At 43.8% G+C, this 24,583-nt stretch overlaps 5 protein-coding genes across 7 annotated transcripts; 1 reads left to right on the forward strand and 4 right to left on the reverse strand.

Annotated features, from left to right (window-relative positions):
• Nucleotides 1-7,623, reverse strand: LOC117901345. The gene is made up of 5 exons (XM_034812056.1): nt 7,229-7,623; nt 3,139-3,242; nt 2,164-2,280; nt 1,619-2,094; nt 1-1,540 (listed from the first exon to the last, which is right to left on the reverse strand). The coding sequence occupies exons 2-5, from the start codon at nt 3,238-3,240 to the stop codon at nt 1,144-1,146; spliced, it is 1,092 nt and encodes a 363-aa protein (XP_034667947.1). The 5' UTR covers nt 3,241-3,242; nt 7,229-7,623; the 3' UTR covers nt 1-1,143.
• A 5,319-nt stretch (nt 7,624-12,942) lies between these two features.
• Nucleotides 12,943-15,346, forward strand: LOC117901103 (probable ATP-dependent RNA helicase DHX35). Its single transcript, XM_034811734.1, has 4 exons — nt 12,943-13,138; nt 13,203-13,388; nt 13,444-15,185; nt 15,238-15,346. The coding sequence occupies exons 1-3, from the start codon at nt 13,010-13,012 to the stop codon at nt 15,166-15,168; spliced, it is 2,040 nt and encodes a 679-aa protein (XP_034667625.1). The 5' UTR covers nt 12,943-13,009; the 3' UTR covers nt 15,169-15,185; nt 15,238-15,346.
• Nucleotides 15,193-19,274, reverse strand: LOC117901104 (epidermal retinol dehydrogenase 2). Of its 2 annotated transcripts, XM_034811736.1 has the most exons (5): nt 18,971-18,990; nt 18,725-18,940; nt 16,196-16,313; nt 15,455-16,055; nt 15,193-15,398 (listed from the first exon to the last, which is right to left on the reverse strand). In XM_034811736.1, exons 2-5 carry the CDS (start codon nt 18,878-18,880, stop codon nt 15,296-15,298), a joined length of 978 nt encoding a protein of 325 aa, XP_034667627.1. In that variant the 5' UTR covers nt 18,881-18,940; nt 18,971-18,990; the 3' UTR covers nt 15,193-15,295. The 2 variants fall into 2 exon arrangements, with proteins under 2 accessions (XP_034667627.1, XP_034667626.1); XM_034811735.1 differs by having other exon boundaries at nt 18,725-19,274.
• A 938-nt stretch (nt 19,275-20,212) lies between these two features.
• Nucleotides 20,213-21,321, reverse strand: LOC117900844. The gene is made up of 4 exons (XM_034811359.1): nt 21,104-21,321; nt 20,862-21,050; nt 20,512-20,801; nt 20,213-20,439 (listed from the first exon to the last, which is right to left on the reverse strand). The coding sequence occupies exons 1-4, from the start codon at nt 21,254-21,256 to the stop codon at nt 20,214-20,216; spliced, it is 858 nt and encodes a 285-aa protein (XP_034667250.1). The 5' UTR covers nt 21,257-21,321; the 3' UTR covers nt 20,213.
• Nucleotides 21,322-21,679: 358 nt separating this feature from the next.
• On the reverse strand, nt 21,680-23,710 carry LOC117900397. 2 transcript variants are annotated; one of them, XM_034810752.1, is made up of 4 exons: nt 23,068-23,710; nt 22,829-23,008; nt 22,482-22,771; nt 21,680-22,428 (listed from the first exon to the last, which is right to left on the reverse strand). In XM_034810752.1, exons 1-4 carry the CDS (start codon nt 23,266-23,268, stop codon nt 22,257-22,259), a joined length of 843 nt encoding a protein of 280 aa, XP_034666643.1. In that variant the 5' UTR covers nt 23,269-23,710; the 3' UTR covers nt 21,680-22,256. The 2 variants fall into 2 exon arrangements, with proteins under 2 accessions (XP_034666643.1, XP_034666642.1); XM_034810751.1 differs by having other exon boundaries at nt 21,681-22,428; nt 22,829-23,017; nt 23,068-23,706.
• Nucleotides 23,711-24,583: the final 873 nt, after the last annotated feature.

Consider the following 24,583-nt stretch of genomic DNA (forward strand, 5'->3'; position numbering starts at 1 on the left):
TTTTTTGTTTAGTTCAGGCTAAATAGGAGCAAAAAATCATTGATCATTGAGTACTCGTTTGCATAGTTTAATAAAATTTCGTAATAATAAAATATATATATTTATTTGTTGTATTTGTTTTTGTTTTGGTTTTCGCTTTTTGTTCGTTTATCCTTTCTTTTGGGGTATTTTTTTTTTGTATATATAAATTTGAAAAAAGCCTAAAAATCCAAATGTCTGCCTCGTCTCAAAAATCAAATCATTTCGTTTGGGCACAGAAATTATTGGAATATTATCTGAAAAATATATTTGTCTTATAGTATTTGGGCTGCATTTAAATAGTCACAAAAAAGAGGCGGAGGAGGAGGAGGAGGAAACGTGTGCAAAGCTCTGTTCCATGGCCCAAGCGAAATAATTGTTGGATTTGTATTTCCTTTTGTTTTCAGAGAGTTTCCTTTTGTTGTTGCTGTTGTCGCGTGTAGAGCCAGAAGAGAGAAGTAGTTAGTTGTTGTTGTGTGTTTTCGTTTAGTTCATTTAACAATTTGATATATAGAGTTAATATATAATATATATATATAGTAGTTTATAATAAATTGATGCGCTCCTTTTATTTTATGTCATTCTTTCCTTCGTTTTTTGTGCTTGTTCCACGTTCTTGGAGTTCATTTTTGTAAAAGCATTTTTAGCAAAAAATTAAAAGTTTCTCTCTCTCTCGCTTTCGCTCTCTTTCTCTTTCTCTTTCTGTCTGTCTTCGTTTCGCTTTTTAAAAATTGTCGGACTTCAGCATTTGTTTTGTCTCTTTCTGGTTTCTTGTTTGTTTTTTTGTTCATTCTCTACGTAGACTTTGATCTCGAATTGTTTATCAATACCCCCATTATAAAATAAATCCAATATTTAACTGCTGTCGAAATGTCCGCGCACTCCGACGATTCGCTCTCTCCGCCATGCTGTCTGTGTGAGGAAGCTTCATATACCATCTATAAATATACTCGTAAGTTTTCCCATTAATATGTTTTAAATTGTTTTTAAAAAATCAGCGCCACTTGTTCTGTTGTGCCTTGTTCTTTTTGTGTCCTGTCTGTCCTAAAGAGTCCTAAGAGTGGTGCTTACAGCTTTAAGCATAAGTATTAGCGTAGGTATAGGCGCCGAAATCTGTTTGTCCTACTACTTGTCCTCGCCAATGCCCTCGTCCGTTGTGGTCTTGGGCCTTGCCTCATCGCTGCGGATATCACATTTTTCAGCCAACATATCCTCGATGCCCTCGTCGACGGTCTGGCTCTGGCTGTCGCCGGGCCCCACCTTACGCCCCGCCACAATGACGCACTCGCCCTGAGGTAGCGGCGGAAACTTGGCATAGGATGAGTTACTTATGGTGCCCACTGTGCTGTCCTCATAGCAATCGGGCGTCATACGCACGCGGCACGTCTCGAAGGCCTTCTCGTAGCCAAGCTTCGTGTACAGACTGCGGGATGCATCGTTCCCTGGACGTATCACAACGAAGGGCGTATAGCCACGCTCAATGACCAACTGAGTCAAAGATTTGGCCAAACGAATGCCATAACTGGGTAGGAAAACAAAAGAGTTTTTGGTTGAAATTCAATGCTCTATAGGTAGGTGTTTTCTGTACATTCATACTCACCCCATGCGACGATAATCTGGACGTGTTTGCATTGAAAACATGGCACCATAATACGAGTGGACCATCCATGCGGCCAGCTCATTGGTGTCCTTGCGAAAGATGCCCAAGCCGGGCAGCTTACGCACAAGTATGTCAAAGAGCCGAACGCATTCGATTTCATTGGCAGGATATAGTTCGTGTATGCCCTGCACGTTGTCGAGGGTCAGCAGACGCATCTCCGCATCCTCCGGCAGCGGTTCCAGCTCCAATTCCGCATTGAGCTTCTTGCACACATAAATATCACCACTGAGTCGCTCCATCACCCCAAACTTCGAGTAGAAGTCATCCAGGCGATTCATAATGGCGATGTGCGTAAAGTTCAGGTACATAGGCTTCTGCCAATCTATAAGTACATTTTCGGTGCGCATCATATCGATATGCTCGATGTGTGCGGATGGGCAAAATATGCCCAGAGTTTGGTAAATGTTGTTGTGCGGCTGCAAGAAAATTTCCATACATTTTAGCTTTGGTTTTTGTTAATTTTTTGGAGGGTTTTGTGTACTCACCGCAAGCGTGCATCCTGGAAAATGAAGTATTATTGGTTTTTCGGGCCAATCTTTGGCAACATAAAACTTAAAATCCCAAATACGATCATTCAGGTACGTTTTTATGGTTTGATGAAACTGCAAAAGAAATACAGAAAAAATTCTATTTAAATTTGAAGTTTTAGGTTGAAATTAGAGTAAATAAAAAGGGGATAGACTGCAGCCTAAGAAGTACCCTGGAGCTTCCCAGTTCCTTCCAGACTTCGTCTAGAACTTCGTGAAAATCAAAAGATAACTCCCAGCTGCACTTTGGTTTCTCGTTTTGGACTCACACTTTCTCTGGTTGTGTTTCTTTCTGCCCCGACGCTAATTCCCTTCACTGCACATCAAAAAATTGAACCAATTTTGCTTTCAAAAATATATCCCCCAAATCCCCGCTTTAATGCAGAAAATGAAAACAAAAGGAATTATCAGCTGGTTCCGTGTCACGTGTTGGTTGGAAAATTCACATTCCGAAAGCTGTTGGTAAACGCCCCGAATAAAGAGAAAAAAGTTTTCACAGTGAAAATCGAAACTTTAGCCAACTTTCAAATCCTTGAGGCTGGTGCCAAGCCGCCGAAAAAACTCCCGGCCCGCCACAGATATAGCCAGAGCTATAACCAAGCCACGGAATGGGCAGGGGGGCAACAAAAAGAAGAGTAGAAAAGTCAGCGTAAACAGTGAAAACGGGTCAACAGAGAGAGAGAAACAACAACGAGGAAAAATGCGAGTACTGTGTGCTGTGTTCATGGGGTTTGAGGTTGCATGACTTGTGGCCTAGGCGGGCATTGTGGCAACGCCTCCCGACTATCGGGAGTTGCAGGTAATTGTTGGTAAATTATCTGAGAAATGGGCGTGGCAGCGCTTTTCTGGGTGTCAAGACAGCCACAAGTACAGCGCCATATTTTAGCAGAATAAAGGAAGCAAAGAGCAACGGGATGGATTTTATGTACGTACCTTTAATGATTCCGGCAGATAGCGCTCTAAAGTTACCAAAATTTCTGGAAGCTCTGATTCATGCACCAAACGAAAGTGTTTACCTTCAGGAATGATTTCCATTTCTGCCGAAAGAAAGTTAAAGAAATAAATGTTAGTTTAACTTTGGGGTTAATCATCTTGCAAAATTTACCAAGAATTTATTTTTCTCTCTGGGCTATACTTATATTCAAGGAAACCCCATGTATACGTATATGAAGGTCTCACGTTTTGGCCTCTTTCAAGGGCAGAGCTCAACGACAAAAAAGTGAAATGAAAAGTCACCAAAAAAAGAACACAACAACAGCAGGAACCGGAGGGAGCGAGCGAGAGTGGGCGCCGCCACAGCACAACCGGATGGTGAGGATGCTCCGCTGCAAGTGCTTCCAAGGAACATGTGCATGGGGAACTCATATGAGTGCTGTATGTAAATATGTATTGTATTTACATATGTGACTGCCATTTGTTACCTGTTTAGCCATGCAAATGGCTTGCGACAGCGAAAGGACAACAGCGATTTAGACAAATTGCCAAGCAAATTGCAATGCCAAAATACTTGAATTTTGAAGGGTAATCATCCAAATTTCGACCAACATTCAATTTGATTTGATTAACGAACATTTTAGTCCAATTAGCGTCAACTATTGGGAGGTAATGGAGCACTTAAATGGCTGTGGGTGGAGCGGGAATGGGGAGGGATGGGAATGAATGGGGAAACTTTGAATTGGATGACACTGGAAAACCTGCAGTTTCTGCTCAGAACTTTGGGGGAAAAAAAGGAATATTTTGCATATCTGATTTGAGAGTTTTGGGAGTGTTTTTTCATTCCAAACTATTTTTCCAAGATTATTTTCTTGTTGTCAAAGAATCTCTTCTGCTTGCTGATATTTTGGCACTTACATTTAGTAACTAAAGTGCTAAAGCTCCATATCTAATGAGTGCTTTAGGGTGTTTTCTTCTCAACCCAAAACTATTCTCTCAAGATTATTTCCATCTTCCTACTCTTCTCCCTGCTCTTAATTTGGCACTTTAATTTTTCTGTTTTCGTATTTTTGTTTGCTTGATTGATTGCCGTTTGTGATTGATTGACTAATGCGCCAAATATCATTATCCTTCACTCGTTCAGCTGGGTCCAACCCCCCCGGGGGTTACTATGACTATTTACTGCAGTTATTTGTGTGCTGTGTGCTGTGCGCTGTGTGCCCCCAAAATGAACGTAATAACGGGGCGGCACATGCTGGCTGGAATTAGTATTAGTCATGTTGTACATACATAACCCAGGGTGGCACGTGGGGACCCCGCCCTGGCCCAGACCAGACCAAGAGCGGGGCCACTACTGCCCAAGATATCTGCCACGTATCTGCATCACGTCTGCTCCGGCACAGACAGGGACTACATGTGGGTTCCTCTACTGCAAGACAAAATCAATATCAGACCTAAGCGTTTTTCTATTCCTGTGAAGAGCACACACTTGGTGGGGGGTTGGGGTGGATTGTTGCATGATGAAACATAATGAAGGGAGACCAAAACCCGAGACCGAGACCGAGACCGGGGTTGAAATATTACAATTTTGTTGATTTTTATGGATAAAAATACCGATGACATTTCACAGCGACACCCCCCGAGGCGGTGGCCCAGACGAAGATTCAGATTTCCCGATTGCGCGATTTCCCGATTCCTGTTCGCACTTGCCGCATTCCCCTGCCCTACCTGTGGCATGCCATCGCACTTGTCAGCCAATTTATTTTGTTTTTGCTTCTTTTTGCTGTTGGCCTAATTATTGAGATGCCGCATGGGCTATGGCTATGGCTGCGATGCGTTAATTTTTAAGAACCTCCGCCTTGGAGGGTCTCATGAATTTGCCATGAAGTTTGTCCTCCGTTCCCAAGAAAAGAATGTCAGGAGGGTTGAGGAATGCAGAAAGTGAAAGGCAGGGGGATGAATGTCAGAGATTGCAGGGAACGGGATGAATGGATGGACAGATTGGCAAAATTCCAGGAGGTCGGATACTAAGCATAAGAAATAAGTATGTCGGAAGTGTGTAAAGAATTGGAGGAGAAAATTGAATGGCATTCTGAATAATTTCAAGGATAGGATTTGGAAGATTAAACAATAGAATACGGCAGATGTAAGTGGGATCTATTGAAAGGAGTCGGAAGCACTTCAAAGCGGAAAGAAATATAGAAATCAAAGTGAAGGAAACGAAAGAAGATTTGAGGAAAATAATGGAAAGATCGAAGGGGGTGATTTTAGAATGGCATAAATAAATTATGCGGAAAAAGGGGTATTAGGATAATAAAAGGCGAAAGATCCATTAAGAAACAAGAAAATTATCTGCCTCATCGATCTTTCTAATATTTTTCTTAATTCTTCAAGAATAGACAAAGAATTTTTAATTAAACACAGAAAGAATGTAGAGAATGGGAAATTATTTGTTGTACTTTCTCTTTTCGACAGTCTTTAGTGGCGTTGAAGAAGATTAAAGAAAAACAAAAAATTACAGAAGGGGATTTGAAACTCAGATTATGGAAATTATCTATAAATTTGCCAAGTAAGTAGGCAACGAAAAGGTTGGGTAGAAAATTCATAAAAAAGACAACTTAAAGCAAGAAAATGTTCCATGAAAATAAACTCTACAATAAAATGGATAAAAGGTAAGGAATTACTTCAAAATATAATCTCTCATTTTTATCAGAAATCTATTAGGAAATTAAAACTTTCTTCAAAGCACTTCCCAAACACAACCCAACCCACTATGGTCCAGACGACCACTTTTCTTGGCCAAAAGGCAATTTTTAAAAGTTAAAACCAAGACGTGGTTTTTGGCGCTCTGCATTAGAAAAAGAGTGACCATCAAAGTTGCGTACCAGAAATTTGCATAGATGGCGCCACCTTCGCACAATCAGCTGTGAAACCCAGCGGTCATTATGCACAGCACGTGCAGTGAAAAAGTACCAATAATATTGCTGTTTTAAATGTCTCATAAAATGAAAAATACGATTAACTGATCCAATTTTTTGGATGCATTTTATTCAGTAGGGTTTTTACTACGTGTTTTGTAATGTGAACGGTATCTAGTGGTTGGCAGATGTCTTCGTAATTGTATGTCAAAGTGAGGCCTTCAATATGTGTCAGTTCGTAGTAAAGACTAATTTTTGAGAAGGTTTTTTTAATAGAGTGTCACCTAGTCCCACCTTGAAACCTATTGTGTGTCGTAGACCAATAAATGATTGTTAAAATGTATATAGTCACAAATGCCACATTTGACCACAACTCTTACAATTTGCATTTATAGATCATAACCTCAAATGAGAAATTTCAATGTTTTTTGCCCTTTGGAACACAATGAAGAAGAAAATTGTGAAGTAGGGTACCATTTTGCATTGCATTTAAGCCACAGTATTAGTCACTAGCTATTTTGGAGGGCTAGAGTGTAGCCAGGGTAATATTGTTTTATAATGGAAACTGCTGAAGAGCATGCTCTGTGGGAGAAAAAATGCGATTATCTTAGATTTTTGGTTGTTTTAACTCGTGCTACGACTTTTTTTTATAGAATCTTGATCTGCTAAACATATTCCCATCCTTTTTTTGCTTCTAACTTTTTGAGAAAAAAAATTAAAAACCGATTTTCCCTTAAAAAAAGGAGCTGCCACGCCCATTTTTTCAAAAAATCTTCCTCTCCCTATTCTTAACTTATATCAAAAGACTAAATCAAAAAATCTTGTTCCGTTCGCGAGTTATTCAATTTGGCCAAGAAAAGTGGTCATCTGGACCATAGTGCAACCCCTTCCCACTGTCTTGGGTGTGCAGGGTGTTCGGCCGATCGATTTGGTACATTAGTGCCGGGCCCTTGGCCGTAGATTTCGCAGATGCGATTTCTTGAGGCGCATCACAGCCATGATAATTGACATGCACATGTGCATATCTCTCGGGGGAATGGCGCGCAGCAATGTTAGCGACATTTTTGCAATTAAAGCGAAAAAGTGAATAAAATGTACCCACAAAAATGTTTCGATAGATTTCGACTCTTATGATGCCGTATGACGTTATGACTGGCGGTTGCGGAACTTACAAAAAATATTAATTCCGTTGACCTTGTGTGAATTTGTTGTTGTTGCTGCTGCTGCGGTTCGGTGTCGTGCGGCTGCGGCTGCTGCTGCTGCTGCGGTGTTGCGGTTGCGGTGGCTTCTGCTGTGGTTCTTGGCCTTATCCTCGAGGCGTGTCCGCTGCTATTGCGTGTGCCGTTTTTATTTATTTTACTTTTTATATGTTATGTCTTTTAGTTTGTTTATTTTTTGTTTTGTGTTAAAATGTGTTTAATAAATTATATGCTTTTATCATAAAATTTTTATTGGTTTTGTTTTTTTGGTTTCTTTTGGAAAAAGTGCAGTATGAAAATAATTGCTGTCTTTATTCTTTTGTTTTGTTTTCTTTTTTATATGCGAATCACAGATTTATTTTTTTATTAGAAAATTCTTTAAGTATTTTATTTGGTTTATTATTTATATTTTTATATATTTTATATATTTATTTCTTTTAGCTCTGAATGTTGTTGATAATTTTGTGATGAAATTGCTTCGCTGCTTTGGTTAGGCCTTTTTCGAATGGAGATGTCGGCAGGCTGAGATTCACACAGTGAGAGCGAGTGAGACACAGAGAGAGAGGGAGAGTGACCCGCAATTGTATGATGGATTGGGTGATTGATTGATTGATGGAACCTTTTTATATCGATAGCGATAGACGCAGGACACAATTATCGTTGCAGCTGCTGGGAAAGCGGAACCTGAGGAACCCCTTTATTGTGTTGTAGCCTCCGTTGCACCTCCACACAGACAGGCCTAACCAGGCGGCGGCGGCGTCTGGCAGAACCGATGTGACACGGGTACGGTACTCTCTTTACGGCTGCACGGCTGTGTCCCAACAGGCGTGTGCTGCTAGTCCAGCATGGCGAGTCCCCAAACGAGAGGAGTGCGCGACGTGGGACGTGGAACTGGAACTGGGAAGGGTTGATGCTGCTTTTTTTCTGCTTCGTACTTTTTTTGTACTTGTTTTCTTCGTACTTTTTTTTGTACTTGAATGTTTTTTCTTGCGTTAAATTTGAGTCCGCTTTTGTTGAATATATATTATGTTTTAATTAGAAATTGATTTTCAGGACCCGGTCTGGCCTGATTCAGCTGCTGGCGCTGCTGCTGCTGCCTGCTGCTGTGTGTGGGTTGTATGTAAATATGCCTTGGCTTTGCGACTGTCGTCTGGCCTGTGTGTGGGTCGTGGGCTCCGAATCGCTTTCGGATACCGTTTAAGTTATTACCGTTTCTGACTTCTGACCAGCCAGGCGGCCCCCAAGGACGCAGACAAACACACACACTCACTCACACGTTAAGCACCCACAGCACAGTTACACACGCACAGGCAAATTGAGTTCTACTTCGGCTAATTCGATTGCGGCTGGGGGATCAACTTTTTGCATTGACTGTGGATGAATTGCCGTTGCTGTTTGTTGCTGTTGCTGTTGCTGTTGCTGCTACTGCTCCTGTTGTTGCCTTCGCCTTGGATGTTGGTTTATCCCCTGGTTGTTGTTGTTCGTTTAATTCCGCAATGAAAAAACCCGAACTGAACTCACTGACTGACGACAACGATGTGATTTCGAGTCCCAAGGAGCAGAAGCACCAAGCGGCAGCAGCAGTCGCAGGAGTAGAAAACAGCAGCAGCAGCAGAAACAGCAGCAGCAGCAGCAGATGTTGCCACACGTTTCTATGCTGTTGCTGTTTTCACTGTTATTCGCTGCTGCCGTGCCGCTTCTTTTCCATATTGCAAATTCGAGAACGAGAACGAAGCCAACTGCAACGTGGCAGCGGCGCCGTCCGCCCGTCCTCTTCTAACGTTCTGCGTCGCCGCTCGTTTTCGCTTTCTCTCTCTCTGCGCTCAGCCTCGCGAGAGATTTACGCTCGCGCTTTAAAGCTCTCACTCTCTTGCAGTACACTTGCAGCAAAAAGTGTGTGCAAACGGGAGAGCACTATACACCCACGAGGAAACTATGAATTGATTGCATAATAAATTTGATTTAATTTTCTTATTTCACGGAAGTTTAAGGGCTTGGATGATTGAGGAGGAGTAAGTACATAACTAAAAGTTGGTTACAAAAATATTCTAAAATGTTTTGAATGGAAAAAGAAAAGTTTTAAATATTCAAGATAATTCTTTCTTTTTTCTTTTAATTACCTTCTAATTCTTGTCTGTCTGACTATTCCAAATTTTCGTTTCCAGGTATTTTTACCCTCCTTCTAAGTCGCACCTGTGCATTTTTGCTCACATCTGCTCTGAAATTGTTCCCATCCACCCCCTGTCTAATCTACATGTCATGTACACGCACGAATTTCTCTCAGTGTGCCTGCTCTTTGTTTTTGCTCGTCCTCCTTGTGTTTACCTCCCACTTCGGGCCGGAGCAGAGCGGGCTGCGTGTGCGATGCGCTCACATGTTGCCATCACATTCACTCGCTCTCACTCTCACTCTCCACTCTCTCTCTGTGTCTCTGTTTCGCAAAAGGAGCGTGTCCTCAGATGTGAGTGACGAAGGGAGTTTTGTGCCTTTTGTTTTGCACGTTGCCGTTTGCCGTTGTGCCGTTGCCTGGCGTAACGTAACTGTACACCGTAGCCGGAGCAGCAGCAGCGGCAGCGGCACAGTTTTCGCTGGTTTGGGATGCGTTTTCTAAGCACATTAGGCGGCAACAACAGTTACATTTACAAACCAACAACAGCTACAACAGCGAATAAACAGTTTGGGTAAAAGGAAAATGGCCACGGCGTCCGCGCAATACGTATACGCCACGTTGTGCCGGACACATTTTCGAGCACGTGTCACTGAAGCCGGCACTCTCGCTCTCTCTCTCTCTCACTCACTCTCCCAGTCTCTCCTTGCTGCCTCTCGCTGTTTCTCTGCGTTTTGTTTATGCCGCACAGCTGTGAGGATTTCTATGCCGGAGGAGGAGGAGGCATCCATCCCAGCCACCACAACCCACCAGGTCTATGCCGAAAAAAATCCATTTTAATCGCCATAATTTGGACTGATATGCCATGCCCGCTCCCTGAATGACCAAAACATGTACCGGGGACCCAGCTCAAGGTCGCGACTGGCGGGTTTCGTGTGTCTGCAATTGACATTTTTATTGGCACTAAGTGGTGCCGAAACTAGTTCCAGTTCCAGTAATTAAAGCAGACATGAAGACGCGCCAAAACACGCCCGGGGCGTTGAGTGTTGCATTCGAGTTGCTTGGGCGAAAACTTTTTGGGGACACAGCGCCGAGCCCATGCCCCATGCATCATGCTGAATCACGCAAATTCGAGGCAGCTTCAAGGCACGCAAAAGACAATGACGCCAGTCCAGCTGCTTCTCTTTCTGCTGCTCTATCTGCTCCTCCTCCTGCTCCTTTTTCTCCTTCTTCGCACTCCGCCTTGGTGTCGAGGACGCATAACGGGGCTTGTAATCGTCGTCAGAGCCAGCGTATCATGCCCGTATGAGCGGTATCCAAATTCCATAGCCATTTCCAAGGAAACTTTGCTCGTAAAACAAAATAACAGTTAGCGCTCATTCTGACGGGGGCTCCGTGGCATTTAGTCAGGTGGATCCGTGGACTGGGTGCCATTCTATTCTATTCTGGCTGTGGCATTTGCGTAGGCCTGAGGTTAGACGAGGCGAATAGGTTATCCCCCCGCCCCAAGTGAAGTGCCGACAACTGTTTGACAGTAAACTTTGGCCTTCGGTGCATTTATTAAAATTTATATATATTGCCAAAACTGTCACAGCCAAAATACAGTGAAAACTATCTACAGCAAACAGCTAGGGGTTGGAGGAGAGAGCTGTAAAAAGAAGTAAGTGCCCCCATTGAATGGATTTATAAATGTTGACGGAGAATGAAGACGTCTGCTGGCAGTTCAACAAGATTGCTTTTACTGTATGCACTGGGAAAAATTGAGCTGTAGCTACAAATAATTAATAAATAAATAAATATAACAAATAAGGTATTAGGTCTCCATTATATTAATTGTTCGCCCATTTTAGGCTAAATAAATGAGCAAATTTCTTTGATATTTGCACTTTCCGCTGCTCTAGTTTCAGGGGTGGAGCTGCTTTCGCTGAATACACTGAAAGAACTAGTTTATGCTCAGTAAATTTGACTGAGACTCGAATTTCCATGACACAAAATATTTATATTTACTGGCAATAGTGTTTAAACATATATGTATTATTATTTCTATAATATAATTTCTGTAATATTTTATACTCGAATTCTCAATAACTAAAGCCCCATCTTGCTATCTCAATTATTGATAGTTTTTTCGACTCTTTCTATATATATTTTTATCACAAGTTTGGTTCGAAAATAACTCAAAAATTTGCTCTAAAATCTAAAATATCTCACCAGCTCCAAAATAATATTTTCAGTTTCACTTTTGTTTTCCCCATGCAACTTTCTCTCAGTGCATTGGATTTTTTCTGGCTCTTCTCGAACACCAAAATGAATGGCGGTGTTGACAAACGGCCTGGAGAGCGACTTTGGCGACTTGGGGCCTCGGCCTTGGCATCAAGTTCGCCGCTGGCCTTTAATTAGCTTTGGTTCGGATTACTCATTCGATGTCGGGCAGGGTCTGGGGCAGACAGGACGTTTCGGCATGGGTTTTTGGGGGGTATGCAGATGGGGCTGGGGCGACTGGCTCCATTGTTTCAACGACGGCATGCGGATGTGGTTGGTCAAACGTGCATGTCTGGCACGTGTTTGCATTAAAGTTTGCTGCGACCCACTCAGGATGGGTGAGGGGAGTGTGGTGGGGGGTTGCAAGGGCCAACTTAATGTCAGGGTCAATGCAGAGTTGCATGCATGTGCGGCCAATTTGTTGAGCTGTTTCTTTACAATATATGCACCATATAATATACGGAGATATTGCATAAATCAAAAACAAAAGAAGAAATACAACAAAAGTTTCGGTCCACAATGGGAGGAGCAGCCGGAATTGTTTCGGCATCTCTGTTGTGTTTGGGTTTTGTGTTTGGATGGGACATTCATTGGTCAAGATACAATATTTATTCAAAAGCAATTGACAGCGGTTGGGAAAGGGTCTCTGGCAGGGGCAGGGACTGGTGCGCTTCTGTCAGCGACAGCTGCAACACTCTGGGGACACGTCTGTGACACACACACACGTGGCAGTCAAATAAATATACTACGTAAAAGAGAATAAAAGTGACCTTGACTGTGTGGCACTGACAATTAGAGTTATTTTAATTTGCATTAAGGGACACACATCTTTGTACTGCGCATCAAAATGGCCGTGAATAATGTATGGAAATAGTTTTAGGGGCATTAGTCATTGTCATCTGTGCCTTTGGATGCAGCTCGAAGTGCTAATTCAAATTTTCAAAATGTGTAACGTACATGCTGGTTGGCGTTTCGGCATGTCGTTTTTACACAACCACGTAGCTCATGTGTAGGATGTATTTGGGTACGGTGTTGTTACATTGTAAAAAAACGACAATATTTTCTTGCCCTTTTTTGCCTAAACCTTACTAACTCAATAATGCAATAAAAAAGAGTCCCTAGCATTTAACATTCTTATAGTAAATTGATTCATCTATGCGCGAAAATTATATGTTAAGTGTGGAATGTTTTAGCTAGCTAGTAACATTAAATCGAATATCAAAATCTACTAAAATGCTTGCCGAACAACTAAAAGAAACACTTAACCCTAGATCTACCTGTTGTTCTTCCGTTTAATTACAGGGGGCTACAGTGGGTTAAGCCCGGCAAGGAACAGCTGTGCCGCATTGACAACAAAAACAGAATTTGCAAAATAACTTTAACAAATGGCCACGTTTAAGCCGAAATTCCTTAAACCCGACACAGATGACTCAATTTCGGATAGCGTGGGCAGCGACCAGCAGTCCTCAGCCTTTGTTTTCAATGCAAATCATAATCTGGGCCTGGTGGAACAGGTAAGCGCAAAGCCTGAAACAATTTCAACGCCAGTTGCAATCAACAAAATTTGTTTAATTTCAGCGCGAACGCTTGCCCATTCGACAGTACAGAGATCAAATTCTGTACTGCATGGAGAAGCATCAGGTTGTGATACTGGTGGGCGAAACGGGCAGCGGCAAGAGCACCCAAGTGCCGCAGTACCTCTACGAATGGGGCTGGCATTCCAAGGGCCTCATTGGCGTCACTGAGCCGAGGCGCGTGTCAACAGTAAGTAAAATAGTTCCCCAAGCTGTAGCGCTTATAATAATGAAAATTTCCTTAGGTTACACTCGCCAACAGAGTGGCAGAGGAACGCGGCGAGCTGGTGGGCGACACTGTGGGCTATGTGGTGCGCTTCCTTGAGCGCATGACGGCAGAGACCAAGATCAAATTCATGACGGAGGGCATACTGCTGCGCGAGCTGCTGGCCGATCCGCTGCTCACCCAGTACGGCGTCATCATTGTGGACGAGGCACACGAGCGCAATATGCTGACGGACATGGTGCTGGGGCTGCTCAAGAAGATCCTGCGCAAACGCAGCAGCCTGAAGCTCATCATCTCCTCGGCCACCATAGATGCTGGCTTCTTCAGCGAGTTCTTCAGCTGGCCGCGGAGCGATGGCGAGGTTAGCGTCAAGCTGAGCATCGAGGGGCGCATGCACGCGGTGAGCAACTTCTACCTGAACGAGCCCTGTGCCGACTACGTCAAGGAAACAGTGGAGACGGTGTGGAAGCTGCATCAGAAGGAGCCACCTGGAGACATACTCGCCTTTCTCACGGGCCAGGAGGAGGTGCTGGAGGCGCTGGATCTGCTGCGCGAATACATTGCCAGCTCGGAGCAGCAGAATCTCAAAGTGCTGCCCATGTACGGCAGCATGACGAGCACCGATCAGTTGGCCGTCTTCTTCACCCCACCCAAGGGCGTGCGCAAGGTTGTGCTGGCCACAAACATAGCCGAAACATCCATCACCATTCCAGGCATTGTCTACGTCATCGATTGTGGCTATGTGAAGGTGAAGTGGTACAATCCGGCCACCTGCAGCGACAGCCTCGTCGTCGTGCCTGTCAGCAAGGCTTCGGCGGTGCAGCGTGCTGGCAGGGCAGGCCGCATGCGTCCCGGCAAGGTTTACCGTCTCTACACAAAGCAGGACTACGATTCACTGGAGCCGCGACAGCCGCCCGAGATGCGACGCAGCGAAATGAGCGGCGCTGTGCTGCAGCTGAAGGCCTTGGGCATTGGCAACATTCTGCGCTTTGACTTTCCATCGCCACCGCCAGCGCAGAATCTGCTCTCAGCTCTGGAGACACTCTACGCGCTGGATGCCATCGATGAGGAGGGTCAACTGACCAAACCCGTGGGCTATCTGCTGGCCGAGTTGCCCTTCAGTGCCATGCTCTCAAAGATGCTGTACATTGCCGGGAAGATGGGCTGCTCCGAGGAGATAATCACAATTATAGCCATGCTGCAGGTGCAGTCGGTGTTCTCCCGCCCCGTCTCTGCGGTCGCACAGCAGGGCGGACGCATTGCCCATCGTCATTTCCAGGTGGCAGAGGGAGACTTCATTACGCTGCTCAATGTCTACACCGCCTTCGTGGAGGAGGGCATGACGAAAGAGTTTTGCGGCCAGTATTACCTCATCTACAGGAATCTGAAGCGCGCACACGAGCTGCGGGAGCAGCTGCTGACGCTGGCGCGCAAGAAGTACGGCATTCCGATCTTCTCCTGCAAGGGCGATGTGGAAATGCTGTGCAAATGCATCACCGCTGGCTTCTTCACCCAAGTGGCCTACCTGCACCACTCGGGCGTCTATCGGCAAATCAGCAGCGGCACGGAATTGGCGGTGCATCCCAACTCCACGCTCTACACGCTGCCGCAAGCGCAGTACGTGGTGTACGGGGAGCTGCTGCAGACCACCAGAATCTTCATGAACCACCTGACTGTGATCAAGCGCGAGTGGCTGACGGAGCTGGCGCCGCACTACTACCAGCAGACCACAGTGCGGGACTAAGAGGGAGCCACAGGCTGGTATAAATCAGTTTCCTGAATCGTTTTACTTAGTTTAACATAACAATTATAGATAAAAGACTTAAGCTAAAAGGATTTCCCAATTGTAACTCGTATCGGAGGTGTCCAGACTAGCCAGCAGCCACACGTCCACGTCCTTGGAACATCATCATGGACTCGGGCCCGCGTATGACGCGTGACATCAGCTCCCAGCACATTTTGGCGGGCAAGAGACTGCAATGAAAGCAAAATGAACTCGGCTATAAATCAGGCATGGAACCAGCACTCACCATTTAAGTGGCGTCAGCAGGCGTATGGAGTTGGGCAGCACGCACCAAACCTCGTTGCAGCGCACAGCCTGCACGATGCGATCGGCCACATACTGGGGCTCCAGCATGGGCTGCATGCGTGGCCGCACGCCCGAGAACATGCCCGTATTGATGTAGTACGGACAAATAAGACTCATCTCTATCTGATCGTAGCCATGGGCCTTCAGATCCGTCAGCAGACTCTCGTGGAAGCCAATGCAGGCGTACTTGGTGGCCGCATAATCACTACAGCCGTAGGTGCCCAGCATGCCAGTGACAGAGCCCACGGTGACAATGTGCCCGCGATTGTTGCGCATCATGTGCGGCAGGAAAGCCTTCACCGTCCAGTAGTGCGAAATGATGTTGATGTTGTACGTGTTCTGGATGACGCGATCGTGCAGTTCCCAGAATGGTTTGCAGCACACAATGCCCGCATTGTTGATCAATATATCCACGGGGCCCACTTCCTCGATGACCTGGCCGGCACGCTGATAGACCTGCTCCCGATCGGATATATCCACCACATAGCCCTTGCAGTTGTTGTAGCCATGCTTGGCCAACAGATCCACCGTTGTCTTGATGGCTGCATGGAAAAGTATCAAATTTTAATATGGAAATGTAACAGCTTTCACTCGGCCCAAAGGTGCTTGACCCTCTCCATCTCTCGCTCGAGTGCTGACCAAGCAATTAGCGGGTTGCTGCGAAGTCTCAGCCTCTTTTTACCTTCTTGATTGATATCCCAGATGACAATTCGCGCCTCCAGTCGAGCAAAGTTGAGCGCTATCAGACGACCAACGCCGCCGCCTCCACCAGTGACGAGCACCACCTGACCGGAGATGTTCTGTTGCAGATGGACAATTGAAAGTGAAATTCAATTAACATATTTTTGACACATGTAATATGGGAGTAATGGAAACATGCCATGACCAGGCTTAAGTAGGTTATTTGTTTATTTAATAAGAGATAAAGAATTGGTGGAAGGAAGTGGAAATGGGTGAGAAGATTGGTTCAAATCTTTTAAGGAAGATTCCACCCTTTTATGCCGAAATAATACTTATTTAATGATAAGATAAATCATAAGCTAACATTTTTAAAAGAAGATTTTATCCTGGAATGATATGCTTAAAGATAGCCACACAATTTTGTAATAGATTTAAAAGTTTCAAAGAAAATTTTGAGGGTTGCCCTAAAACTCTATAAATGTTTATAATACTCTACCTAAACAGACCAACAAAAACCTCAAGCCTATCTGCTTTAATTGCTCACATTGTTACCCAACAAAAACTCTTAATTTGAACACTCTTAATCTGTCGCTGTGTCCGTTACTCTCTGCCTCTCCATCCCTTACTTTCGTTTTGCATTTACACTCGTCATAGCCATGCCTATGCAGACACACAAATGTACACTGTTTAACATATGAAAAAGGTGCGACTGTGCCATGATATTGCATTTAATGTGATATCAACAATTTGCATTCATACATATCTATATAATATTCAAATGTGTTTCTTTTTGTTGTTTTTTGCGGTCGAATGTCTTGCATCATGTTGCCGTTGTTGTATAAAATGTCTGTGGCAAGTTTTTCTTTTGGCTTTTGCCATTTTTTGTAGCCTCTAAGTTCATTCATTTCGAACAGAGTTCAATCCCCTACAGTCCGGCACATCAGTTGTCGTGCATCGCTGGCTGAAGGAAAACTGTCTGCTATGCGGGTCACAACTTTTCCTTTTTTTTGCCATTTTCTTGCAATTTATATGTATGTTTCTATGTAATTGTAATTGTAATTGTGTTTAATAGGAGTATTCGTGTGTGCATGTAAAATGCGTTTCCGGCCTTTAAAATTATATATTTGGGATGTCATCTTAGGCATTTTTCTGCATGAATGATTAAAGAGGAATCATAAAGAATGGTATGATATTTTTCGATGTTGGTTTCGATGCCCGCTAAAGGGTTTTGATAGCCACAAAGTATACCAACAAATTATTACAGCAAGAATAGGGATTTGAAATTATCTCCATATATTTTCTAATGAGTTTCTGAGTAATTTTGGACAATTTTCGTATATTGATTTTCCGTTCTGACTATTTTCGAATATTTTTTCAGCTTTGTTGCAATATTTTAATGGGTAATTTCACAGTCTCATAAGTTTTATTCCCACTAATTGTGCGTTGAGCGTGCAGTACGTAGACACTGTCGAAACATTGAGAAGAAGAAAAATCAGCAAATGACAAAGGAAAAGGCAAGACACAGTGGGATGCGGAAAAACTCGTTGTCAAACGATTGTTGGCAAATGTTCAATGGACTGCCAAGTCACGAACGCTTTTGGGCCTGCTTCTAGACCCCACCAGAAACTGCAAATATGTTTAACCATGAACAGCTCCCATTAGTAGGATGGAAAGATCTCCATTTCAATGTCACTCTGGGCGCTGCCTAATTGAAACCAAAGCGCCGTAAAACAATATTCAGATGGCTAAACATTTGCACAGTTTGAGGTGTTTGTTTTGGTAGCAGTCGAAGTACTCAAAAGGCTATCACAAGTGACGTCCACGGATGCCGAAAAATGTAAATAAGAAGCGGCATTAACCATTCATGAGTGACCAGCAAAGCGTGTGAACAAAATTGCTTTTGCCATCCCAAGCGTAGCCAAACAAAGCGAAAGATTTGTTCGGACAGCAAAAACCAAAAACTGTTTTACGATCACAGACAGAGCAGACAATTTACAACAATCGCAAATGAAGTTTTGTTAAATGAAACAAATAAATTGGAAAGTTTATAGGCAGTGAAGTCGGTGTGCCAACTGAATACACTCCATTTGTGGCGGGTTCTATCGAGGCTCTCATTGGTTTGGTTTACAAATCTTAGAAAATATATTCCCAAACTAGTTTGACTCAATGACCTGTTTTTTATGCAAATTACTTATGCAATAGAGCATACAGCATTCGTTTGAATATGTTTTGTTTTTATTGCTACAACGCCTCGTGTGGCTCATTAAAGTGTTGGGGAAATTATTGCCAAAAAACGGACAGGCAAAAATGATATGAGGAGAAACGGCTTAGAGGTAGCCCCTGGAAGCCTATGATTGATTTAAAGTGGCCAACTGGTAGCCAGTCCGTTGTTCCGTTGTTCATTACATGGTGGGTGTCGGTTTGGTTGTGCAACCAAGCAACAGGGAGTCCCCCCGGGTCATTTGGTTGAATGAAAGTCTATAAAATTAGGTCTAAACTTATGCACAAGCGACATTTGGGTCGGACTTACCTTCAACTTTCTAAAACGCATGGGCAGCAGGGTATAGTAGAGCGTCTCCAGTATATAAAATGCCGATTTGATGGTGAATATAATCAGGTCGAGGAAAAACTGATAGAAAGCCAACAGTGGGCGTTCCATGTGTAGGAGTCCAGGAGCAGATGTCATGTTGATGGATGGATGGATGACCCACAGTTAGTTGACGGTTTGCCCCAGGCCTTGGCACTCAATCGAGTTGAGTGAAGTCGCGAATTACACTCGAGGCACGTGCGGGGGAGTTTTTCGTATTCACAGCGCATGCGCGGCTGGAATGGTTGATTAAGGGGCTTTGTGGCTTTGTGGCACACCAGTCAAAATGGCATTCAGCATGCACAATTTGATAACTTTTATTGTGGGGCTCAGCTGTGCATATCAAATGAACCGAACACAAAACAAATGCAAATGAAATTCCTATGAATTTCTCTATGTATCTCTCTCTCTCTATGTTTCGATTCGCACTTTAACTTTGAGCTATGCTAGGCCCGATCCGCACTCACGTCCGCTTATGCTGAAGTCACAATTCCAACTGAGTTTGCCGCGTCTGGCAAAAATCTTCAAGCTCGGCGCTCTGGCGCTGCCTTTTTGCCTTTTCCATTATTTATTTGGTGGCTGCCCAATTCAAGACTTACATTCACACAATAGCCGAAGTCGTGACAGCTGCGATAGAAGAAATGCTCAACAACAACAACAACAAAAGCATTGAGCGCTTTCTTCTTTGACTCTTTTTCTAGTTTTTTAGCAGCTGAGAGAAGTGCTAGGGAGCCGCCACACTCTTCAACCTGTTTCTTGGCTCATTTTATTGTCTTTTATTTGAGCAAAGAAATTTGATTGTGGCCGTATGCTGATTCCGTTTTTATATTTATTTGTGGGTTGAGAATGTTTGAGATGGTCAGTGATATAATACAATCAGAAGATCAAAGGTGATAACATTTATGCAGGAAGGAATGCATAATTAATATTAAAATATTTCATAAATTTTTTGTTTTTGGTAAAAATCTAGTACGCAAGCCGTGGAAAGTGAAAGATAAATAGAAAATGTTTTGAGCAACAATTTATGTAATTAGTTACCAAAATGTTTAGACAAAATTGTGTTTCTGTGGTGTAGTTTATGGACAATTGCGACTAATAGATCTTTGTATAGCATAGACGAGCTGCTCTATAGCTGCGCTGATTAATATAAATAAATATCATGTATATTTGTGGAGTGGGTACATTCCGTAATGCGGCCTACGATACTTCGTTCTACCCCATTTTGTTCCCGAAATGAATTTGTATGCACAAACATTCCCTCAAAACCATCAGCCACCGCATTGTTCACAGACCCAACAGTGGTTCAATTCCCACTGTGGACAAGGACAAATATTTTATTTTTTCAGCTAATAATTTTGTATTTTTTTTCACTTAATATATTTTTTATAACTTTTCACAATTTAAACATTTTTTCTAAGCATTTTTGAAACTCTCAGGAACTAAAAATGTAATTCAGCTTAAAGCAGAAAGGAAACGCCTTTTCTATCATAGGCTGAGGCTTCCTCGCCAAACTCGTTGGCCAGAGTTTCTGAAACATGGAGCTCCTGCTGTTGCTGTCCGGTATCGTCTGCATTCTCAGGAAACTGTGTCCTCTGCAGAGATCCTGCAGTTGGTCTATCAAGGGACGCATTTGTTGTTCGTTCTCCTTCAGCTCAATGCTTTCATATGGATAAGTTAGAGACGGGACTAGATAGGGAATTTCACTGTATCTTAAGCTTTCTTAATCTTACTCGTTCCAATTCCGAATTCTTTCCTTTATTAAACTTAATTCTTTCTGCATGATGGTAATCAATTCAGATTTAAGTAGAAGTTCCTTGTTTAAACGTTGCTCCCTTAATTGGTTGACTCTGTGCAAACTTCTGAGCATTCTAACTTCGTTGCTTAGGTCAGAGTTCTTTGCTTTAAGTTGAAACTTAACCAACTCATCCTGGGATATTCGTCTTCGGAGTCTCCGCGTCTCCAACCGAGCGGCGCAGAGTTCTGTTTTTCGCTGGCCTGTAACTGCTTTTAGTTTCTCATTCTGTCACATGGAAATGCAATAAGAATGGCCAATGTTAATTCTATAAATGAACTTACATACCTCTCTCTTACGGCAATCCACTTCCTCCAGCAGCTGTTCCTTGTCTGCCGTCAGGCTGATCTTTGACGAGTGAATCTGGAAGGTGTTCTTCTTGGACTTCATCAGCAGCAAGCAGAGCTCATTGTTCCGATCCTCAGCCACCTCAGTAATGACTTTGTACATGTGCAACTTATTGTTGCTCTCCATGGCCTGGCATCGGAGTTATATGCAGAGGTAGCTTAAATCTCAATTGGCTAACTCACTTTGTGCTTGTAATAATCCTTCGCCTTGAGGAGCTGGCAGATGTCTTTGCCGCGTTTGCACCAGGCGCGCACTATGACCTTCGTTGCCGTTTTCTGGTAAGGATCCGTCAACCACTCCTTGCCTGACTCTACCGTCTCTGAAATCTGGTCCATGTTGATTCTGTGTTCTACGAGCTGAAACGTGTTGGAAGACGGGAATGTATGTACCTATCGTCTATGTTTTTCAAGAAAGAATAGAATGTTCGATAGGTATTGTTTAGGATAGGGTTTGGTTTGTTTAGCTATAAAACTGAACGACTACTTGTATCAAATAGTCAGACGGAAAGACAGAAAAAATTTACCACCATCTGCACAGGTAAGTGTGCCTCAATCGACAAACAGCGCATGCCCACAGTTAGCACCATAGTTCCATTCCCACCGTGGACAAGCAACCGTGGACAAGTTATATAATTCCAAGATGCAGTTTTTCTTTTTTTTTCTTCTAAAATACTTTTTCCGAATTTCGAAAAATGTCAATTAATTTTTAGCAATTATTGCGCCACTTTTTAAACTACTTTGAATGCATTTTCGCCAGGAAAATCCACCCCGTTGCAAGGCGTGCGCATTCGCTTGTAATTCCCAAGTGCTTATTCGCGGGATGCACAGTATATATACGAGATGCACTGCAGTGTACTTTGGAAGTGTATTCTGTGATTGTTCTGTGCATCGATCGATAGATAGATAGCCATCTGTTTATCAGATCTGCTCAGTGCCGACCCTCCGTCACACCTTTGTTTCCCAGTAATTCTGCCTGGCATTGCTGTGGCAACATTGTTCTGGATTGGCTTTCCCGCTGCCTTTGCTAGCCGAGTGCGTCGACTAGCAACAGACGCACGGTCATGTGCTGGTCTTCCACCACCCACTCCGCCTCGCGGACTCCAGTCATCTCCACGACTGGAGCACGCATAGGTCGGGGCCGGGCGGTGGTGCCAGTGCCGAAGCCAACAACAGTTGCCCACGTCAGCCATTTTCAAAATTTCTTGGTTAAGTAACTTTGTAGCTTAGCTTCGGATTTTCGTAATATATTTGCTGTTCAGAACACTTCCATGTACGCGGCATTGCCGAGCAATTTGCCCATTCTTTTGCTGTACGAAATGTTTTTGTTGTAGTTTTACTATAATATTTTAATGAAAAGTATAAGCGCATTGAAAAGCACATGCTGGGGCATCGGGAACGCAGCTTTGTTACTTTTCCTGCATTCAGTCTGTAAACTGTCGTCTGAGATGGATAACTCCTGCAGTTCCATCTTGGGGCGGACCTGTGGTTCATGCTCCAGCGGCTCATTGCTTTCATGTGAATTAGGAAGATTTAATTTTGCCTAGGGATATAATAACATTACCTGTTCCATATCCGCATTCTACCCTGAAGACAGTTTAGTTCCTCTTGCATGGTGCTCATCCTCGCGTTTGTTTCCTCCAACTCCTTGGTTAAGCATTGCTCACTAATTTTGTACTCCATCTGCATCCTGCGGAGCGTGGTGACTTCCGTGACGAGGTCAGCATTCTTCCTTCTTAGCCGGTTGATGGCCTGCTCCTCCTGCGACAGTCGCTGTTGGTCGATCAGTTGCTTTTTGAGGGCGGTACAGATTTCTATTTGTCGCTGGTCTGCCACAGCTTGTAGTTCGTTATGCTGTCACATGGGTAAGCAGCATGAATGGGTTAAATTTCTCCCCATATAAGATCCTACCTCTCTCTTGCTACATTCCACTTCGTGCAACAGTTTTTCCTTGTCTGTCGTCAGACTGTGAATGGACGTTTGGGCCTCATTGAAGCTTCGCTTGTACATCATCAATTCCAGATGCAGCTCGCCATTCCGCTCGAGTTCCACGTCCTTCAGGGCCTTAGACAGGCGTACCGAGTTCTTAATCTGTAAGTACTGGAACTGGCATATGGGTACAGACCCATAACAGTATTTTGATAGCTCACTTCATCCCTGAAATGCTGCGTCTCCTCCTCCAATTGGCAAATATTTTCTCCTCGCCTGCGCCAGCTGCGCACCAACGCCGCGACAAAGATCTTCAAACTTTCCGATCTTTTTCGGTAAGGATCCACGAGCCACTCCGATGTCTGTGGCTGCAGCATTGGATTTGAACAGACATCGACTTGCATGCCTGATCCTTCTTCCATGTTTCCTCCTGGGAAACTTTTGGATGGTTCTCTAGAGAGAACTCCAGTTTTGCTCCGACTTGAATGTATATTCAATGATAGCTGTGTTTCGAGGAAATCTCTCTACTTTACACACAAGTTCCCCACCCAATAAATCATTTGACCTGGTGTTAGTTATTTCACAACGAATACTCGGAATTGGCCAAGGTTATTGGGGGTTAACTGTAGAAGTGCACGCACACGGGACTGGGGCTCAAACAGCACGATGTGGTCTTAAGGCTCAAGGCTTTCCTGGCCAATCTGATTGCTTTTGGTGGGGCTGTTAAGACTGTGGAAGACGCTACGAAGCAGGGGACACCGCTTATATTGGTGCACATAAAAGCTTTTCTAAATAATCCATTTATTGGTGCCATAGAACCTGCTTAAGAAGCTCCTCCTTACGTTTCTAGGAACCCGTAGACAGTTCAAGATTTAAAATAATAATTTCCAAAGAATTTTTAAATTTTTACACTTTCTTGGAACCGCTTAAACGTAATTTCCAGTCGTTATTAATCGCTTAGTCGCTTCGAAAATCGGAGACGTTCTGGCAGCAAACAACTTTCCCCAAGGTCCTGCCGGCAGAGGCGTGTACCCTTAAGAGGGGCAACATTTTCTGCACACTAATTAATAACTCTTGAACCCTCATTCATCATTCGGATCGGCGCTACTGCCTGTATCACCTTCACCATGAACGGCCGCGGCCCCACAACATTGTAGCGGTTCTTACCCTCCCGCTGTCAAGGACACGTGTCGCAGGAAGTTCAAAGAGTTTAAATCGGCGAAGCAGAACTACGACTACTACGACAACCGGTAAAAAAATCAATAGTGTCGTATACCTAGGAGGATACATGTGTACATAGCAGCGACTCCTTGGCACCTGCACCCTGCCCCGCAGCGACGCTGCTCGTCAAGCACGTGTCAGCTTAAAAACTGGGGGGCCAGGTGAGTCACCCATTCCCTTCACCCACCAGAAATGGCAGGCCAGGACTGGATAAATATCGCGTGATTTTCAAGAAAAACCCTCTGCAATTGGCTGTTTGGGTACTCTGCAGAGTGGGGCTCGACCGTTGTTTGATCGATGTCGAAAGGACTCCATTAGCATGGGAGTAATGGGTAATTGTTGTTGTTGTTTTGGTTGTTGTTGTTTCAGGACTGCCCCGATTCGTGCTATCAAGGCATCGCAGGTTGGCTGAGGTTCAGTATCCATAGCCAATCTGTTGGCATTTGTTGTGAAATTTCAATACTGACATTTGACATAACTTCTATTTATTTGGCTTAGGTCATAGCCATGTGTGGT

The sequence above is a fragment of the Drosophila subobscura genome, chromosome U (assembly GCF_008121235.1).
Source record: "Drosophila subobscura isolate 14011-0131.10 chromosome U, UCBerk_Dsub_1.0, whole genome shotgun sequence".
Classification (NCBI taxonomy): domain Eukaryota; kingdom Metazoa; phylum Arthropoda; class Insecta; order Diptera; family Drosophilidae; genus Drosophila; species Drosophila subobscura.

Excerpts from the sequence above, each read along its gene's own strand:
- LOC117901104 (XM_034811735.1), bottom strand. The coding sequence starts at position 18,880 with ATGACATCTGCTCCTGGACTCCTACACATGGAACGCCCACTGTTGGCT. Across the intron at positions 16,314-18,724 it reads TGCGTTTTAGAAAGTTGAAG|AACATCTCCGGTCAGGTGGT; the intron begins GTAAGTCCGACC and ends CATCTGCAACAG. Across the intron at positions 15,399-15,454 it reads CTGCTGACGCCACTTAAATG|TCTCTTGCCCGCCAAAATGT; the intron begins GTGAGTGCTGGT and ends CTTTCATTGCAG.
- LOC117900397 (XM_034810751.1), bottom strand. The coding sequence starts at position 23,268 with ATGGAAGAAGGATCAGGCATGCAAGTCGATGTCTGTTCAAATCCAATG. Across the intron at positions 22,772-22,828 it reads TGGAATGTAGCAAGAGAGAG|CATAACGAACTACAAGCTGT; the intron begins GTAGGATCTTAT and ends CCCATGTGACAG. Across the intron at positions 22,429-22,481 it reads AGAATGCGGATATGGAACAG|CAATGAGCCGCTGGAGCATG; the intron begins GTAATGTTATTA and ends TTCACATGAAAG.
- LOC117900844 (XM_034811359.1), bottom strand. The coding sequence starts at position 21,256 with ATGGACCAGATTTCAGAGACGGTAGAGTCAGGCAAGGAGTGGTTGACG. Across the intron at positions 21,051-21,103 it reads AGGATTATTACAAGCACAAA|GCCATGGAGAGCAACAATAA; the intron begins GTGAGTTAGCCA and ends CTCCGATGCCAG. Across the intron at positions 20,802-20,861 it reads TGGATTGCCGTAAGAGAGAG|AATGAGAAACTAAAAGCAGT; the intron begins GTATGTAAGTTC and ends TCCATGTGACAG.
- LOC117901345 (XM_034812056.1), bottom strand. The coding sequence starts at position 3,240 with ATGGAAATCATTCCTGAAGGTAAACACTTTCGTTTGGTGCATGAATCA. Across the intron at positions 2,281-3,138 it reads ATCTGCCGGAATCATTAAAG|TTTCATCAAACCATAAAAAC; the intron begins GTACGTACATAA and ends TTTCTTTTGCAG. Across the intron at positions 2,095-2,163 it reads TTCCAGGATGCACGCTTGCG|CCGCACAACAACATTTACCA; the intron begins GTGAGTACACAA and ends ATTTTCTTGCAG.
- LOC117901103 (XM_034811734.1), top strand. The coding sequence starts at position 13,010 with ATGGCCACGTTTAAGCCGAAATTCCTTAAACCCGACACAGATGACTCA. Across the intron at positions 13,139-13,202 it reads ATCTGGGCCTGGTGGAACAG|CGCGAACGCTTGCCCATTCG; the intron begins GTAAGCGCAAAG and ends GTTTAATTTCAG. Across the intron at positions 13,389-13,443 it reads AGCCGAGGCGCGTGTCAACA|GTTACACTCGCCAACAGAGT; the intron begins GTAAGTAAAATA and ends AAATTTCCTTAG.